Source organism: Scylla paramamosain, chromosome 14, assembly GCF_035594125.1.
Source record: "Scylla paramamosain isolate STU-SP2022 chromosome 14, ASM3559412v1, whole genome shotgun sequence".
Taxonomy (NCBI): Eukaryota; Metazoa; Arthropoda; class Malacostraca; order Decapoda; family Portunidae; genus Scylla; species Scylla paramamosain.
Window position 1 is genome coordinate 21,054,923 of NC_087164.1, and position 19,327 is coordinate 21,074,249.

Consider the following 19,327-nt stretch of genomic DNA (forward strand, 5'->3'; position numbering starts at 1 on the left):
CTGCTGGTGCATGAGTAAGTGGTGACCTGAGGGGACAGGTGATTGGACTCTGTCCTCTGAGAGATTAACAACATTAAGGACATGAAGATGGACCAGAAAACAGTCAGGCCATGGTGACTGTCCTGGTGAGGTACTCAGGCCACGCACACTTGAGAGCTGAGTTAATGGGGAATTTTTTTAAAGTAATCCACCAGATGTCATTACTGCAGCAGGTCCCCTAGTGACATGAGCTAAAATATTGTTATTGTAAATCCACCTTTAGCCCCAGAGCCTTAATAGATAGAAAGGACAGACTCTTATTCACCACCCTGCATGTGGCTTTGGCATACAACCATACCCAAGTCTCTGCATCAGAGGCCAACTGGTTTATCCTGCTATGTTATAACAGACCCACCTCTTTTCCTGCATCTGATAAGATCAGTTAATCAGTATATCATATTGCTGTGAAAAGGTAGCCAATGACAAATTCTGGTTTTGATATTACCTTTCAGTATAAAACTCACCCATAATGTAACGTATAAGAAGGTGTAAAGTATAATAACCCAAAGAAATACTAAAAATGTCAGAGTATGAAAGAAATATCCATAAGTAATCAATCATATATTTTCCTTTGAATTAATAATAATCTCCAGTTTCCCAGAGATAATGAGTTGCTACAACATATTAACTCAATGTCACAGTCAGTACTGTTTTGTATGAGCTTGGTGATTAATGAGTTGTGACAAAATTTCACATGTGCACATATGTTAAAAAATGTATGTAAATTATTATAAATGATTTTTATTTGAAGAAAATCTATTTTCATCATGAAACAGTATACGAGTGTAGCAAAGCTATATATGAAGAGAGGAAACAGTTGTTAGATCTTAAGGCATATATATATATATATATATATATATATATATATATATATATATATATATATATATATATATATATATATATATATATATATATATATATATATATATATATATACTATTATCTGCAGATGTTAATTATATGTTCTAAAAAATATATTTACATATAAAACCTCATATAAAACCTGTCAGATCTAACTCCAGTTTTTATTTCAATATTGTATGCATATCAATGACTAGCTTAGTTTCAGAGCAGTAAGATTAATTATGCTGTGTAGTGTCAGAATCAAATCCTAAATCCTGTGTCAATTACATATTTTGAAGTTTTTAAAAAGTTCTATTCTGCAAGTCCTGTCGTATGTACAATAACTAAGAAACACTTAAATGTTCTATCAGAGAATATACAAAGTAATAACAAGTACAGTAAAGTGAAGAAAATCTCCTACATCCAATGCTGCTTTGAGTCTTGGAAGCGGTGATCACAACATAAGCAGATCAAGCTCAATCAATCTCTTCAACATATGTTGCTGGGAACATACCCACAACACTGTCCAGCTCTCCAACCCACCATCCATCAGCTTGCTTCTCGTGAATGTTGATTATATCACCTGGTGAAAAAATGTTTAAACTAAATTATCAACTTAGAACAATGATGGCACACACATTTTAAGTACAATTACAAATAATCCACTTCAATGAATAATTAATTTATAAGCATTAAAAGAAACTATAAATTACATAAATCAAGACAGCTTTCCTAATTTCATAATAGTTACCAGTGACTGTCAGAATTTCTGAAGTATATCAAGCAAAGAGACTTCTTTTCATAATGTTGAAAACAAGAAAAAGAATATTTTGGAGACTAAAAACATTTGTATGACATGAATGTAACAATTACCTGTCCTGATGGTGAGCTCATCATACATGTTGGCTTCATAGTCATAGAGAGCCTTGCACCTGCTGCCTGTTGCAGCAGTAGGCAGTGGGTGAGCATAATATGGTATGTCTTTGATGTTGGGTTCAGCATTTTCATCATTCATGGTGGCCTGATAGTCTCGATCTGAGCCTTGAGAGCTGAACTCGTCTGTAACAAGCATGAGGGAGGGGTAACGGGGTGCTGACATAAACACACCAAAGGATTTGGGAGAATTAGGTAAAGATGTTGCTTGAGGGTCTATGGGACATGTTATGTGAGCAGGGCTTATGGTTGAGCTCCTTGCTCTGACAGGAGGACAAGGAGGAACCTCTGGATCAGCAGATTCCTTAAGAGCACTGTCTTGAGAGACTGATGGAGGCTGGTCTGCATTTCCATTGAGGGTGTTAAGAAGGATGTGATGCATGAGAAGTGTCAGAGTAAAGAATCATTAAAAGCAGTTATGTTGATGGAAAGTTAGAACACATAAGGACAAGGTAAAAGGCAAAAAATTATAAATTAATGCCTTGATCTACTACATCAGCATGTATTAGACATGGGCAAACTAGACATAGAATTTTACAAATACACATATGGTAATAACAATTCTGTACAAAGGATTGCCTGTTTCATACTGTTCTTTCTTGTATCTCTTCCCATATTCCTTCTCACTTTATTACCCTCATCCCTGTGACAAGCTCTATTCAAGCCAGCTTCCCAACACAGGTCTAGATTTCAGTTTCTGGACAACTTAAATTGAAATTTTCTCAGCTCTGCTTCTAGTAGCTCAACTAGCTATATTTGGATCTCATTCTGTCCTAAAAACACAAATAAAAATTATACAAATGATGACTGATGTTTAATAAAATATTGATGAAACTAAGAGAATATGTTTACTAGGTTTCTTACTTGTTTGAAAAATTGAAACTATTAATATGTATCACCATTACTAGCACACACAACTGTATTCAGATAAATGGAATTATACATAAAATAAAAAGTGTGAGATAATTAAGGTACTTATTATATCATGATTATGAATACTGCAACTAAATTAATATAATTTTGTTAATAAAATATTGAGGCTATTGCAGTCTTAAACACAAGACAGGAAAATAAAAACAACTTTAGTATAAAAGGAAGAAAAAGAGAATCCACAATCCAATGAAGTAAAGAAATGTCTCTCTCTCTGTAGAGAATGAAATTAACATAAATAAGACATACAATAAATGCATGCACATGCATACATATAAATGCAAATATATATGCAAATCTAAATATAGACATGAACATTCCTGCACTACACACACACACACAAAAGCTTAGTTTAAATCAAGAACACTACAAACTGGTACAACTAGGTAAAATACTACTACTACTACTACTACTAATACATACATACATACATACATACATACATACATACATACATACATACATATACCAAGGGAATCTCCCCCAAAAAGGGGAATAGCCCAGACAAAGCTCACAACTTTCACATTCACACTCATTCACACTTTTCTCTTGGCCCCTGACAGAGAGCAGAATGTACTCCTGCCCTCACCTTATGGAGATAAAAATAAATGAATAAATAAATACAATAACATAAATAAAACCATACAAATAAATAAAAAATCAATATCCAAACTTCCCAATTTCAAGGACTTTGCATTGCTTTTCAAATAAAACAATTCATGTTTTAATAAAGCTCATCTTAAGGTAATGTTATATAGTAAGTGTACCATCAAACTGCATGGAAGACATACCAAAATCTGAGTCAGGCTGGACAGAGTTGCCATCAGCAGTTCCTCGATCATTCCAGTTAGGAGATCCTGTAGGCGAATTGCTTGCAGGCGATACGTCCACACTGTTTCCTCTGACCCAGGGTGGTACCTGAGGAATAGTTTTTCTATGGAGTAATTCAGAAACACATTTATTATGTCTTATAAGTTATCGTATACTTCAGCTATTACATAACGCAAAACTCAACTAGTGAGTCCCAGTTGTATAATTTATTTGAAGTCTATTTTATTTGGTCTCCATGGATTTAAATGGATCAGAGTTTCTATAAAACCAAGCTAGCACAGTACCTGACTGAGTGCATATATGAATAAGCAGAATCAGCCACAGCTGTATCATTGGTCTCTGATGTTAAGAGAAAGTAGAGACAGGGCAATTTTTGCCTTATAGTTACTTGACATCATTACCTTGAGTACTGAACAGGTATATCCTTGCTTATCTCGATGAACCTCAATGTGCTTGGCCAGAGGATGGACTGTCTTGGGTCTGTTGCTGAGTTCATCAATGGAGCACTGAATCTTATAGCGAGCAGCCTCCAAGTAGGCAAGCATGGCCTTCATCTGTGGAGAAAATATTCTGCTTTTTATCATCTACACATGACATAGCTTCTCAATAGTATATAACAAATGTCCTTGTTGTTCCAATGATGTACTGATGAAGCACAATTACAGAATTTTCGTTTTTAGTATTCAGACACAAAAAAAAAAAAAGTAAAACACACAAAATAAAAATATAGAGTAACTTGTACACACTAAACAAAAACTATTAACTCAAGAATGAGACAATACAGTAAACCTCCAATATATGAAATAAACAATAGAATGTATGCTGAACAGAACTAATTATCAGGGAGAAATCCACTGCATTTTAAAACTGTTTTCTAAACCATGAAAAATGCTTACAACTCAACACAATAAAAAAATTAGGATGATGAGTGACAAAAGAATAACAATGCTGTATGCATATAGTACATGTACTATGTAGTATATCTATTGTCTATTGTAGATAATATACTCACTTAAGTATCAGCAATCATATGTCTGAACCAGTACTATTTGTAAAGTTTTTGAGAACTTTGGGGAATATCTCTTATGGAAATATATGTTTAAAAGTCTAAAAGGAAATAGAGTAAGAGTATTACAATTATCATTTCTGCATGTCCCTTACCCAAGAACGTTATTAAAACATTACCAATTACAATGCAAACCAGTGGGTAAAACTGACATCTACTTTGTATAAACTGTCCATTACTATATTGGGGATTCACTGTACCATGCGCACCTGTCAGAAACCTGCAAATAATTCAACAGAAACTTGGAAATACATATAAAAAAATGCAATCTTGTTATGCAGTAGCTCTATCTACCACTATATTAGTCCTAAGCATTTCCTGCATGGAACTTACATGTTGTAGTCTGTTGTGGGCATCCTGTCAAAATTGGGAAAAGTTTAAGAAATGTGTTTATAAAATGATGATCCATGAACTGTAAAGAGGCGACTTAAATTGTGATCAGCAACATATGAAGCATTCCTCAGCTCACTTACTCCTAAAACTGTAAAACCACTACAGTCATAGCAAAAGAATGAGAATATTTAAAATCTCATATGAATGTTTAAAATCTTATAAAATAAAATATCAAACCAATATACTTGCACAGTGAAAATTATGGTTTACATATACATATATTTACAGCTCAAAAATGTTGCTGAACGCAGATGACAAAAATACACAGTGTGATACAGGGAATTAGATTATGTAGTAAATGGGAACAGGAGGCATTAGATAAAAATGATAAACTAAAATTAAAAGATTTGTAATGAACAAAATAAAATAGTGGCACTGCATTTGTTATAAAGTGATTCAATTTATTTAGTTTTGTGGCTCGAGAACTGGCAGTGTGACGTCAAAAAGGGATAAAAGTTCTAGACCTAAAGCTTGAATTATTGTAGTGTCATGAGCCTAATTATGTTCATTATGATAACTGACAAATTAACAATCACAACTCCCAGTCATCTTGTTTCTTACCATGCTCTCATTGTGACAAAGCCACCTGTAAGTGCTATGTATGATCATCACTCTTACTTACACATGTTTGCCTTCCATATGCAACATCTTATTAATTTTTGTCATTACATAAATGATCTTCATCAAACCTTAGACATCTGTTCATGTTACATTTTCTCTTATCAAATATGTAGCTGTTTAGTAATACCAGAGGTTCCTATGTATAAATATAACAAAGATCAAACCTTACATGTTGTAGTTTGTCGTTCACATCTTGCTGTGATTCTTCCCCACCAAATGTTGGAGTCTCTTGGAGTGCCTTGGCCAGGTTCTCCACGCCTTGCTTCCCTCGCCTCTCCCGTTCCAGGTCTGTTCTCACCATCTTGATGAATTTCTCCAGTGCCTGAAGGACAATTTAATTTCATTATTTGCAAGATTTCAAAGTGAAACACTTCTAACCAGAACAGTGAAAGAAAGGTTGATCAGAAGGATATTTAATTTTCACCTTCAACTGTTTTGTGCAAATGCTGAACACATGAATATAATACATAATAGTGAAAAGTAAAATGTGATGAGAATGTATACTTAGACAACATGAATAAATGTCATATGAAGCACCTTGCAATGATCAACTTATACTGTTCTGGTAATGATTCACAAAACTATCTGTAGGAAAAGCTAAGACTGCATAATCTTATTGACCTTCCTCATTACAATTTCAAGTAATGAGCAGTAGTTATTTATAGTCATTATCACATACCTCTCTTCTCCTCTCTCTGTTCATTATGTTATTCATGTCTTCACCATAAAAGTCTGGAAGCATCTGCTCTGGTATGTTTTCTCCAGTTCCCTTTGCTGCAATTACTGCCTGGATATCTTTCTCTACATCACATGCTTTCACAGGTTCCTCAAGTCGCTCTGCAGTCTGCAACATCAAATTCAAGTTCTTTTATCAAGGAAATGCTGCTCTCATGTTTTGATTTGATGCCTAAGTACACAATGACAACTGATGAAAATTGTTGCAAAAATTTCTCAAGAAAAACATGTTTTCAAATAAATTACATATAAATTTCCTATCAATAACAACTCCATAGTGTTTCAACTATTTTTGAGATCAATTATGCCCCCTCCAGCTTTTGCAGAATGTTACTGGTTTAATATAAGCTGCACCTATATAGATTTGCTGAAAGCAAGCATCATTTCAGTCAGAGCATAGACTGATGTGTCAGGTACAGGAAAGCATCATTATGCAATGACAAGAAGCTTGTTACATTACTCACTGCAACAACCTTTGGTGAAGATTCTAAAGCATTTTTGTGGTACTTGACTACCAGATCCCTGAGTGCCTGCAAACGCTCCTCCTCCAGTGTCTGGAAACAGCTGCTCCCTTTGTATACTGCAGATTCCCATTCCAACCTGCATTTGAATAAAAAAAAAAAAAAGCTTAGTCCTAGCAACAAGATAATGATTTCCAAGTGGCAAGAACAGGCTAATACTAGTAATCATGAATTTCAAATTATTAACAGCAATTTTCAAATGCAATTATGTCTCCCTTTCATGTATTACAGGAAAAATTAATTCCCTGAATTTCCATTTACTCCAAACTCTCATTTTAAAGCTGCCCTCTGTTACACTCTACTGCATCAATCATGTCTGTCCTCTTGCTGATAAAAACTGCAACTCAGGATCAAGTTTTCCTCCTCAAATGAAAACAACAGAAAAATGCAATAATACTAATGTACAAAAGTTGCAATTAATACAAAGATTTATGCTACATAACAATCTGACTGAGAACAAAAATATGTCTGCTTTGCTAAATAATCCCTCCTTTTCTTTGTGCCCATCACCCCCACTGTAGCACCTCACCTGGCCCTCTCTGCACGGATGCAACAAGTGTAGTACTCCAGGTCACTCTTTTGTACAGCCTCCTCAGCTTTGCGGCGCTGCTTCTCCATCTGTTAAATATTGTGACTTTAATACAAAATCTATTTATTTATTTATTTATTTATATTTATTTATTTATTTATTTATTTATTTATTTATTTTTATTTATTTATTTATTTGTTGTAAGTGTTTGTGTCTGTGTATGTGAAGATAATATTTCCTTCCCAAAACATTCTTTACTTTTCATTTCTACATCTATATTTTCATATCTAGTGGCTTCAAGACACTTCTCTGAGCAATTTTTCAATTTTGTTTTTTGTACTATTCTCTTTAAAGACTGGCACTTTCAATGGACCTTTTTTTCTACTTTTTGTTGCTGTTGGCCAGAGCACTTCTTACATAAAAGAATAAAAAAACTGGTGACTGTAAGCTGACTTAAAACCTTTGTATTGTTTCACATGAGCATATTCCATCACAGATGAGAGCATTGGGTCACAATCCTTACCTTAATCGTTTCTTTGTCAGTGAGAGTCTTTCCCCGTCCCAGGCGAGCTTCTAGCATCATGTCCTGGATCTTTTCATTCTCACGACAGTTGTTATAACTCTGCTTCTTGGACTTGCTTTCTGCTGCTCGCCAGTCATGCAGATTTTTGGTGGTCTTATCTACCATACTTTCCACTCCTTTGCGGATTTTGTGTTGTGTCTCTATCAACTGACGCAGAGGTCGCACCACATCATCTCCAATTGCTGATGCAACTGATCTGCATAAATCAAAACAATATATTAAAATAAGAAAATGAAACACATTTTTGCAACAGCTGGTGACCAATATACATATATTAAGCTGAAGAGTAAATGCTCTATGAAGAAGAAATGGAAACATTACAGATATATTTAGCAATTACTCTGACCAATATAATTGTGTAATTCTTGCAGACTATTGATAATTGATCCTTAAATAAATAAGTAAAAAATGTATTCCTAAAGGAAATATGCTATAAAGTAGTCCAGCACTTCAATGAACAAAATAGGATCAAAGCAGCAAACCAAGCTAAGAAGAAGGAATAATGAAGTTTGCTGAGATCCACACCTGTCTAAACTTATTTGTCTCATATTAGTGAGTTATGCATTCTAAATATTGCTTTTAGCTTAGCCTTCAACTGGATATTTTTGGGCCTCTACCTATACTGTCCTAAAAAAAACTTTCCTTGCTGCATGATCATCCAGGTTTACAGATTAGTTATTTAATTTCTTCACTATGATTTTTACTCATAACTAACTGTACAACATTCATCTTAGTGATTCACTCCAAACTAAGATCACACATAAAATGTTGTGGGACATACAGAGGTTTAAGTACAATGACAATTTTTCTTCATACACAAAACAAGTATTACATTTCTCTAATGTACAAATTCACACTCAGCTTTACTTCATGGTCACATCTAACTGATTCAATGCATACATATTTGCCAATGACTTCATTTCCATCAGAGGCCATGCCAGCCTCACTCCTTTACACTTAGGGTGACAAGCTCCATCAACATGGGTGTTAAATCCAGTCCAAGCCAAGTGATTACCACTTGCTTCATTCAGGCTCACCATTACAGTCTTACTTTGGCTCACAACTCATTTCACAAACACTGGAATCACAGTCGACCTCAATGAGGATCAGTTACTGTCAGCGCCTTACCGGTGCACATCTCCCTGCTGCTCCATCTCCACACCCACCATCTGCCAGGCCTGTGTAATGGTGCCAGAGGTCTCCTTTGATGCCTTCATTAGCTTACTGGACAGCTTATATAGACCTTTGGCATATGATGCCTCCAGCTCTGCCCTGAAACAAACATTAAATTGTTACACATGCCTGTAACACACACACACACACACACACACCACTGAAACATAACATAGATGCAGTTCACTGAAAGACCTCTTCTATCTTTAAAATATTAATAAGAATAAAAATAAATAAATAGATAAATAAATAAATATACAAAAAAATACTTATTGATAAATGTAGACATTATATTAAACATACAAATTACTACCGAGATACATATTTTAAGCCTGAAGCTATATCTCAAGTCTGCATATGCATAAAACAGTCAAGTCTCGATACATAGATATATAGATGGTATTTGGAAAAGCCTTCATGAAGAGGTGGTACACGTACTTACGTACATAATACCTCAAAATTTAAATAGTTTTAAACAACCAATTGAATGTTGGAGCTATTGGTTAATCAAATATCATGATTTTAAACTCAATGTGTTAGAAAGTACATAATCACCCCCAGCAAGTTGCCCTACTGAGGAAGTGACAACACATGAATCAAAGCACGACAACATATTCCCCAAATTCCGAGTTAAATTTGAAAGAATGAGTGAAATTATTTCGTTTCTGAAGATCTAAATGAGAATCAAGTACGTTCATCGAGCAGACGTACTCACAGTGCACAACGGGACTATTCTCTCGCTAAAGTGGACTGGGTAACTATAAAAACTTCGCCAACTTTCCCTGAAAACAGAGTAAGACAACACTACCTGTGTTATTTCCTGTGGACCAAAGGGCGCGACCTAAACCTTTGTGTCGCATGTAACAGCACGAGTTCGTGGCTCCCTACTGCCGCTTCACCATTCAATAGCAGGTTACTGATTACTAGTTCCACTGCCTCGTCAGAACCAAGCAATATGGAGCGTACTATCTTCCTTGGTCTGAACTTAAAAACACTTTGTCGTCTCGTGAATAATCTAAATATATACCTCTTATTTACTAAACTTCAGGTTCAAGCTTCCTACGTCTTCTTCAATGCACGGTTAGTTTATGTAGTGTAATGCAAATCTACTTCCTTGCTAAGTTATTTCCGTGTTCAGTATGTGATTCTTCATGTGCGTGTATGTGGAGAGAAGGTGAGGTGGAGCAAAGCCAGCAGACTGATCTTTCTACTGGCCTTGGGTTGGGGTGGAGGGTAAAGAATACCGATAGCGTTTGATATTATGTAGATGAATGATTGCTAAAAGAACATTATCAATAAGCCCAACCACAAAACGCCAGTCTGTCAACACAAGGCAGTTCTTGCACACTTAAAATTACAATAATGAGCTCATGAATCACGTCAAAACTATCAAGTGTACTGCGATTTGCTGTGTGACTGCTAAATATGTCCCACGCCTCCGTTCTCTTCCCCTGACGTAACCCGTCTCCAAACCTAGTACTCGCATCATCTTACACACATCCTAACTTCAGGTACTCCACTCTCACCTTATATCTGACTTTAGAATGCAAGGTAATGCCGTTTAATATATGTAGCACTGGTTTGTATTCTTATTACTTGTTTTTGTCTTCTCTTTCGGCAACGTTTGTGTGATCTCTGTAATAACGAAAACTAAACTGCACGTGAATGATCTAAATGAAACCTAATTAGCGCCAAATGTTGTAAAATGATAACCTCAGCATTTCAGTTACTTCCGTCTCATTCGATAAAAAAATAAATAAATAAATAAAATAAAAATAATAATAATACATGTTAAAGAAGTTCTAAACATTACTAAGCTATTTGCGGGGTCTAAGGTCAGGATTTACTTGTACTTCCCAGGTTTCTTTCACAATGTGACTACTCAATCTACATCACTGTCATTTTTCAAGTCTTCGCCCTGCAAAAAATATCGTACACAACTCTGATTAAATTTCACCAGCCACCACCACCCCGCCTCCCCCGGACTTGCATGTGACCTGCCAAGTGCTCTTTAATGTCATGGTCAGTTCTAATGCACCGACCCACCCTGGTGTCGTCAGCATGTTTTCTGATGTCATCCTTCATCTCCAGACACGCCGCGCTAAATTTCTGATGCAGTGCTTGTGAGTACAGAAGAAGAACATGTTTCACGCAGAGAGAGAGAGAGAGAGAGAGAGAGAGAGAGAGAGAGAGAGAGAGAGAGAGAGAGAGCGCTAACCAGTCACGTAATCGGGACCCAAATCGTGGTGTGTCCATGGCTGCAGCAAGTAACATTAAATATGCTCTGACGATACGCACTATATCTATTTTATGAGTTCTATATATAAAATGTACGAACTTATCATTTCTTTATATAAGTATCTTTACATAACCTGCATGAGCTGTCTGATCTGTTACACAAACTTTTAAACAAATCCTTCGTATGTTTGTCCCACTACAATGACACTCATATACCCACATAATGTCCTTCAGTCTATCTAACGCTCTAATGAAGCTCTCTATCGCATTCCCCGTGATTACAATCATAATAATGGGAATTCATATTTCATTCGTAGATTCACAAAGAAAACTTACATATCCTCAGTGCAAATGACGTGCCGCCCTGGCGTCCCAGGAGAGGCGTGGAGGGGGACACATCCTTCCACCTCACTTCAGGTCATCCTTAAGACCACTGAGCCTCTAAAAGGTCAGCTGGCACACACAAAATAGTCTCCAGCCCTCCTCACTCCCCAGTCCCTAGGGAATGATAAGCTACACCTTCACGGGCCGCGCCTATACATATTTCATACCATGTGTAGGCAACGTGATTGAAGCTGATATAATACTATGAATACTAAAAAAGAGCATAAGAGAACCTGCAGTAACAACCAGATAGCCTACTCTTCCAGTAATCTAACACCATATTTGACAATCAATGCATTCCTGTCGCCTTTTCAAATCCAACTTTTAGTATGTGTAAAGTAAAAATGCTTATCAGTCTGTTGATCTATTATATTCTTATTTTCCATCTACACTTTATAGAAACATCAGGCTTCAGCACGTCTGTATGAGGGAGGACCTGACTGCCGCACCTTGCCCGTCATTAAGCAGCCCCGCCCTCGTGATCCCAAACGTTCCACCTCCACTTAAATACAGGGATGGTCACCTGCTGCCCTGACTAACCTGATCCTGTCTTTCCAACACGCCATAGCCGCGGAAAACTGATGTACACATCTTTACACTGCCAATCTGCTGTTTGCAAGATCATTAAATGTGCGCCAAGGGTGACTGCCATTAAAAAAATACTGTTAATAAAGAATAGATCGCATAAGAGAGAGAGAGAGAGAGAGAGAGAGAGAGAGAGAGAGAGAGAGAGAGAGAGAGAGAGAGAGAGAGAGAGAGAGAGAGAGAGAGAGAGATGGGTAGGATATCAACAAAAAGTCAGTTTGGCAGCACAAATATCCCGGTTATGAATGGAATTTTTCATCCTCATCCATAAATCTATCCGATCTTGCTAAGCTTTCTAGCATGCTCACACTTATTAGGCACCTGATCACTAAACTTGTTCATTCAAACACCTTACTTCACTAGTATCAAGACACGTCAGCAAACAAACTGTCCTTTCTCGTGAATCTTCTACTCAAGACTATTTACTTTTTTTTTTTTTGGGGGGGGGGAAGGAGTAGGAGAAAGGCAATTACAAGGTTACTTTTCTTTCTTTTTTTCTCTTTTATGTTCATTTTTTCATGTCGCTCCTCTTAATACACGGAAAAAAGTCCCTTTATCTATTTATTTCACTTGAACACATTATTGTGAGTACTGGATATCACAGGTATTTCCTGTAAGAACCATATTTTACGTATATGTCTCTTATCAAATAATTTTACATACTTACTTGTTAACCTCGAGGCGCTTCACTTCACCCTTCGTCTTTTCAAGAATGTAGAAAACTGTTTTGACCTTTGTTGTCTTAGTCCTTGAATAGTTTTTACCTGTGTGTGTGTGTGTGTGTGTGTGTGTGTGTGTGTGTGTGTGTGTGTGTGTGTGTGTGTGTGTGTGTGTGTGTGTGTGTGTGTGTGTGTGTGTGTTTTAGCAATGACGGTTGCACAACGATACGATGATACTGTCCGTGCCATGCTCCTGCCGAGGTGAAGAGGACAAAGACACATGGACACTGACTGCCTGAGTGATTGAAAATTCCCAACACGCGCCACAAACACGGAGGTCATATGAAGCAGAATATGGAGAAGCCGGGGCGCTGCCTACACTCAAACCTCACACCTGCCAGGGACTGAGGCTTGCACCTTTCCCTTAGCAGCGACACGGCAGGACACCACAAGATAAGATACTCCCCCATGGACAAGAACATAAGAACATTAGAAAATAAGGGAGGCTGCGAGAAGCCACCAGAAATACATGTGGCAGTCTTTTTAAAGCTCAAACACAATAGAGACATGTAACTTATTCTAGAAGACACCGTATTATTTCGGTAGATTACAGCGGGAAATATAAAGTTGATAGGGCCTTTTTTTTCCAAGGTAAAAAAAAAGGGGGGTATTGTCGCAGTAAAATATAATACAAGATGAACTACTTGTCAATCAATGCATCGTTATTCATGTATAAAGCTAATCTTCATGTAAGTTAGGCCACTGATACAGAATGTAAGTCTAATCTTTCAAATTCAGAGGTACATTTTTTTTTCATGTTGCTCCTCGGTTCATCCAACGTCTAATTTGCAATACTGTGAGTTAGAAAGAAATCAGCTACTTTCATAACAACTTCAGGTCACATACGAAAATTACTGAACAGCACCAAACACTCCGCCGTTCATTCAGTCAATGGACCCGTCCTGAGGCACCGCTGAGCCTCCCGTGCCGTGGCCTTGAGGAGCAGCTGGCACCAGGAAGCAAGAAGGCAGCATCTAACGACCGGGCAATGTTAAGAAATAAGTGGAAATAATTAAGGCAGATTTAATATCTTGGCAACAGCGGGTCTTGGCAGTTCTTCATCCTATACAAAACCTTCTCCAGGAGCCACGCTTGCTTGGTTTATGTATCCGAGGCGTGGTTTAGTGTAGAATTATAGTACCTTGCTGAACTTTGCTCTTCTCACTTCCTGTCATCACATACCAGCGGCAGCCTTACATGGACCTTATTTCGGAAAAAAAAAAAACATTTGTCACACCTCCACTACTTTCAAAAGGCTCTAGTAGGTGTTACACGAGTTTTTAAGGATATTTTTGCGACTCCAGTAACAGATTAACAAGATTTCTACATTGTCAACAATAGAAATACTCTTGAGAACCCCATAATACTCGTGACTGAGAGAGCAAAGCGTTTCAGAATACGAGTCTTAGTACAAAGACACAAAGCCACAACAAACCCACTGTAAAAAAAAAAAAAAAACTTATATGGCGCCACCATTAACAAAAAAGTACAAAATCAATAGGGAGTTTTAAGAGATCAGAACAGAATCATGAACAGGAATGATAGGTAGCCATGGGTATAAAACAAGGACAGTCATATTTACATCTACTATATTCTTGTAGCTTCCCTTATATTCTTCCTCTTCTATTCTAAGCCACAACAAACCAGTAATTTCCGACATGCTATCACGTACGCAGCCAGGTCGGTGTTCCCTCGGACGCCCCGCCCATCTGGTAAGGGTCACCGACTCCCACGACCAATTTCAGAGATGTGTGTAGGCGGTGGTGGAAGGGAGCCAAGACCGGCAAGCCCTCCCTCCCTGACACTGCATCAGGCATAACACAGCAAAACACGGCGTCAAAACTAAGAACACCACGCGATAAGTTACCATGTTTTCCACTTATCTTTTTTTTTGGGAGAAGGCGGCAAATGAGCGGATTTTTTTTCCTCTATAGTTTGTTTTCTCTTTTTTTTTTTTTTATAGCCACTGGCCAACTTCCACAAATGTAAAGGAATGAAGGAAGGAAAGAAAGACTGAAGGAAAAAGAAACAAAAGAGGGGAAATGAATGAATGAACGAATGAATAAATAAATAAATGAATGAATGAATGACAGATGGATGGATGAATGGGGGAGGGAGGAGGAGGGGACGGAAAAAAAAAAAAATCACAACACGCACGTACTGCACTGCATCTAATCACAACGTTAAACTCACACAGAAACACAGAAGCGGAAAATCTCACGGAAAAAATCAGCCGCCCACAGGACAAGTTGATTTTACACCGCAACCTAACTAATCTAAAAAGGCCACTTGATCTATACAACGCAGGCTCATGTTTTACCTAATACCAGCCCTCATATCCTCATCCATCCATAAATCTATCTGACCTTTCACTACTGAAAATCGTATTAGCGTTTACTACCTGGCTAAGAAAAGTTCTATTAGTGGAACTGTTTTGGCGCACTGTTAACTCTATTTATTCAGCGTATTTATTATTATTATGTCCTTCTCATTTACTGTCAGAGCCTTATTTTCATCTCCAGTTGTTTTTACTCAATAGCTTAAATGGGTCGTTTCTTAATAGTGCGGCCAGAGGTGTTTTTAATACATCCTTCTATGTATATGTTTAAACTATTAATTTGTCACTTTTTTTTTTCTATACACTGCCTACACAGAGATCAATCGTAACTGAATAGTACCTAAATACTAGCCACCTAGGGTCAAATGCAATGAGTAGTTTCAATCTTAACCTCTGAACGGTTACAGCATAGAAAGAACATGGAGAAAGCTAGGTACATTAGGCCTACACCTGGCAGTCCTTGTCTGAAACACGCATGCCACTGTCCATCTATCATCCCTGTTCATAAATCAAAAGCTTCCTTGTCTCTGCACTAACAACCTGATTGTCGAGTCTATTCTAATCATATGCAATTATACTGAAGAACCATTTTCTTCCTATATCCTTTTTAAATCTAGCTCTATTGAACTTGAATCCGGTGCTTCCTGTCCTACCTTGAGGATCTTGTCTACATCACCTTTGTTATATCCCTTATGGATCTGGCTCCGCTACTGCTCATACCCATACTTTAATACCTCGATTCCCAGCATTGCGCAATACACAGGCCTGGGTAAGCACGCTGACCGAAAGAAAGTGGGCATGAGGGGCTGCACGGCGCACAACTTTCTGTCTGGGTATGCGGTGAGAACCTCCACTCACTCATCCGACTCTCGCTTTCACTTCCGCTGCCGGCCTGATGCTGCCTCGGCCTCATCAACAATCACTTCCTATATACAAAAGCTGACTGGCGACTTTACCGGTGCATTAGGAAGTGAGTGGTGCTTCAACCAGCGCTGGTAAAACATACGTGCGCACTACAAAACTTTCTCCCGCATGACCAGCCCGCCAAGTGAGAGTGAGAAGCTTGAGCACAGGCCAGCGACCAGCGGAACAACCACACTCGCTTAACCTTTCAGAACGGTCTCCTTTTCTTCAGTGTATAGGTTAGTGTTAGGGGTCTTCTGAGGTATTCACTGTGCCCGGTATAAGGAAATTGCAGTGTGAAATGAAGGTTAAATGAATAGCGATCCGTCCCTGATGTTTTCACTTTTGGTAGAAAATAATAAGTAAAGTCTGGATGAAAATGTAAGGAAGAAAGGAAAGAAAACTGTTTTCTCTGCAGTCCCCAGCACACCCCTGTATCAATACACATAAAGACACTGAGGTACCGAAATCTTAAAGGGACAATAACATAGGTTTACAAAATGCATAATATCACTACCAGTAAATGATAGTTTCGTCTAAACTGCGCGCTTTCCTGTTATCTGAACATCACGTAACCTTGACGCCACTGACGGACTAACCAGTTTCGCAATAAGATGTCTTTCCCTTGAAGGAATGAGGCAATATCGCTGACCAGGCAGTCATCCAATACAACAGCACGGTCCTGGAGCTTTCCACCCGTCGAGAACACGAGGCACCCAGACATAATTATACATGAACAAATGTCATACTTCATCATTTAACGCTGAGGTCTTTGTTAATGCATTTTTACTTGTCTTATTTAATTATGTTTCATTAAGTATCATCATGGTCTTTGATGCTTAATATTAGGATCTATGAATTAATTTAAGTTCACTTTCAATTACTTAAGTACTCGCCTGTGCCTGAAAATCTCAGATAATATCTTAACAAACGCATTAAGACACCCAAACGTGCGCTTAGTCATGTCCTTCACGACACTGTCAATGGATCTATCAGTCACATCACCGTCTTTGCCAGAGCGTACCTGTCGCCGGCCGGCAGGTGCAGACACCGTGGTGATAGATGTCACCTGAGATATAAGAGACGGCACGCGTCACCTGACCACTGATGCTGCTGCCAAGGCTGCCGAGCTGCTTACATTTGAAAAGAACTTGTCATATGGGATTAAAATGCCATTCAGTCTGATAGTTCACCTTCTCCTGTCCTCCCTTCCCCAGACGCATCCTCTTCCCATTGAAGCGTCCACCAGGCAACACTCAAGGGCACGCCCCATGCTGACAACACGTATGACAGATGTAAGAACGAGTTGAGGAACTATGTTTGATCATGAATTGTATGGAAGGTTAACGAAACGAGATTCTTTCGCCTTAACTGTCGTGCTGCTGACAGTGGGCGGGAAGAGTACTGATATTTTTTTCAGGTGTTGGCCACAATATACATCTATTCTAGCTACATCAGGGTAATTGAAACTTGCTCAAAGAAGGATTTACAAACCTTTATAGATTTTCTTTCATATCACACACACACACACACACACACACACACACACACACACACACACTAAGAGTTGTCATTTTCCACCAGGCTAACACTACCGTTGATGCATTTTCTCTGCAAATCTTTCACAGTATCCAGTTACTTTCTATTCGACCACCGCCCGATAGCACATCACCCCCCCGCCACCCCAGAGCAGCAGATGGCGCCGCAGAGGTGCAGCCCCGAAGGGTTCTTTCAGTTATTCTTTTCACTGGTTTCTTTTCGTTGGTCATCATTTAGAGCCTGTGGGCGGCAGCCTGGTGATAATTTGTGACTTTTCACCCCGAAGACTTCAAAATTGAATTAATGAAATATAAAAAGTTAGTTCTTGTGTGGAATGACTTGGTAATGACAGGATGGCAGATACCGAACTAGGAATCCTGATTATTCTCTTCCAGGTAGTGAATGCAGGAAAAGCAACGCCTAGGTAACGAAAGAATTGCAGTTAACAGAAACAGTAAGACTGGTAGTGGTTGTAGTAGTAAAGTAGTAGTAGTAGTAGTAGTAGTAGTAGTAGTAGTAGTAGTAGTAGTAGTAGTAGTAGCAATGATGATAACAACAACAACAACAACAACAACAACAACAACAACAACAACAACAATAATAACAATAATAATAACAACAACAATAATGATGATGATGATAATAATTACCCACTGACAAAAAAAAAAAAAAAAAAAAAAAACAGCAGCAGCGGCAGGAGTAATACAATAATAACGGTAGCAGGCATTGCACGAGGCAGAGGCGGATCTCAGGCTGGGCAGCTCAAGGGCGGGCGCCTTCGTCACTCAGCGCTGAGATAAAAGTGAATCATATAAAATTTCCTCACATAATACTGAACACCGACACATTAATGCTTACGTCTTCTGTGATCGCATTCTTTTCTTCCCCTGTTCCGCATAATTCCTGATTCGGTCTAAGGAGAGAGAGACAGAGAGAGAAAAAATAACAGGCTTTAAATTTTCACCACGTATTATATTACTGGCAAAGTGGACGAGTATAAAAGAACAGTATTTCATTAGTTCATGTTTTTCTTCTCTTTCTTCCTCTCATCAGAATCCGTAACTTCTCAAATGGTGCACAGAGAGAGAGAGAGAGAGAGAGAGAGAGAGAGAGAGAGAGAGAGAGAGAGAGAGAGAGAGAGAGAGAGAGAGAGAGAGAGAGAGAGAGAGAGAGAGAGAGAGAGAGAGAGAGAGAGAGTGCAGACTTAACATTTTCATTACGTATCATATTACTGGCGAGGTGGGCAAGTGTAAAAGAGGAAATATCTCATTAGTAACCTCTTTTTCCCCCCCTCCGTCTTGCCAGCTGAGTCCGTAAATTGCCATAATGATGAAGAGCGAGAGAAAAGGAAATGTAGACATGAGATTTTCATTCCATCATTACTGGCAAAGTGGGCAGGTGCAAAAGAGGAAATATTTCAA

The 19,327-nt window shown here is 38.1% G+C and overlaps 1 protein-coding gene and 1 long non-coding RNA gene across 5 annotated transcripts in view; one reads left to right on the forward strand and one right to left on the reverse strand.

Moving 5' to 3' along the window:
- LOC135107010 (uncharacterized) overlaps positions 1-1,945 on the forward strand; it is a 2,683-nt gene extending 738 nt beyond the window's left edge. Inside the window, exon 2 of the long non-coding RNA XR_010271543.1 lies at positions 1-1,945. This exon is cut by the window's left edge and continues 135 nt beyond it. This is a non-coding gene — a long non-coding RNA (uncharacterized LOC135107010).
- Positions 588-19,327, reverse strand: part of LOC135107005 (uncharacterized) — a 93,275-nt gene continuing 74,535 nt past the window's right edge. For 2 of the 4 annotated variants that reach the window (XM_064016535.1, XM_064016532.1), the window contains 11 exons: positions 9,156-9,299; positions 7,968-8,223; positions 7,445-7,533; positions 6,859-6,994; positions 6,339-6,503; positions 5,829-5,981; positions 4,979-5,002; positions 3,981-4,133; positions 3,540-3,666; positions 1,759-1,944; positions 588-1,468 (listed from right to left, as the gene is read on the reverse strand). In XM_064016535.1, coding sequence (XP_063872605.1) covers positions 1,362-1,468; positions 1,759-1,944; positions 3,540-3,666; positions 3,981-4,133; positions 4,979-5,002; positions 5,829-5,981; positions 6,339-6,503; positions 6,859-6,994; positions 7,445-7,533; positions 7,968-8,223; positions 9,156-9,299 — 1,540 coding nt within the window. In that variant the 3' untranslated portion in view covers positions 588-1,361. The remainder of the gene's footprint in view (positions 1,469-1,758; positions 1,945-3,539; positions 3,667-3,980; positions 4,134-4,978; positions 5,003-5,828; positions 5,982-6,338; positions 6,504-6,858; positions 6,995-7,444; positions 7,534-7,967; positions 8,224-9,155; positions 9,300-19,327) is intronic. The other 2 variants (XM_064016533.1, XM_064016534.1) reach the window with 2 other exon arrangements.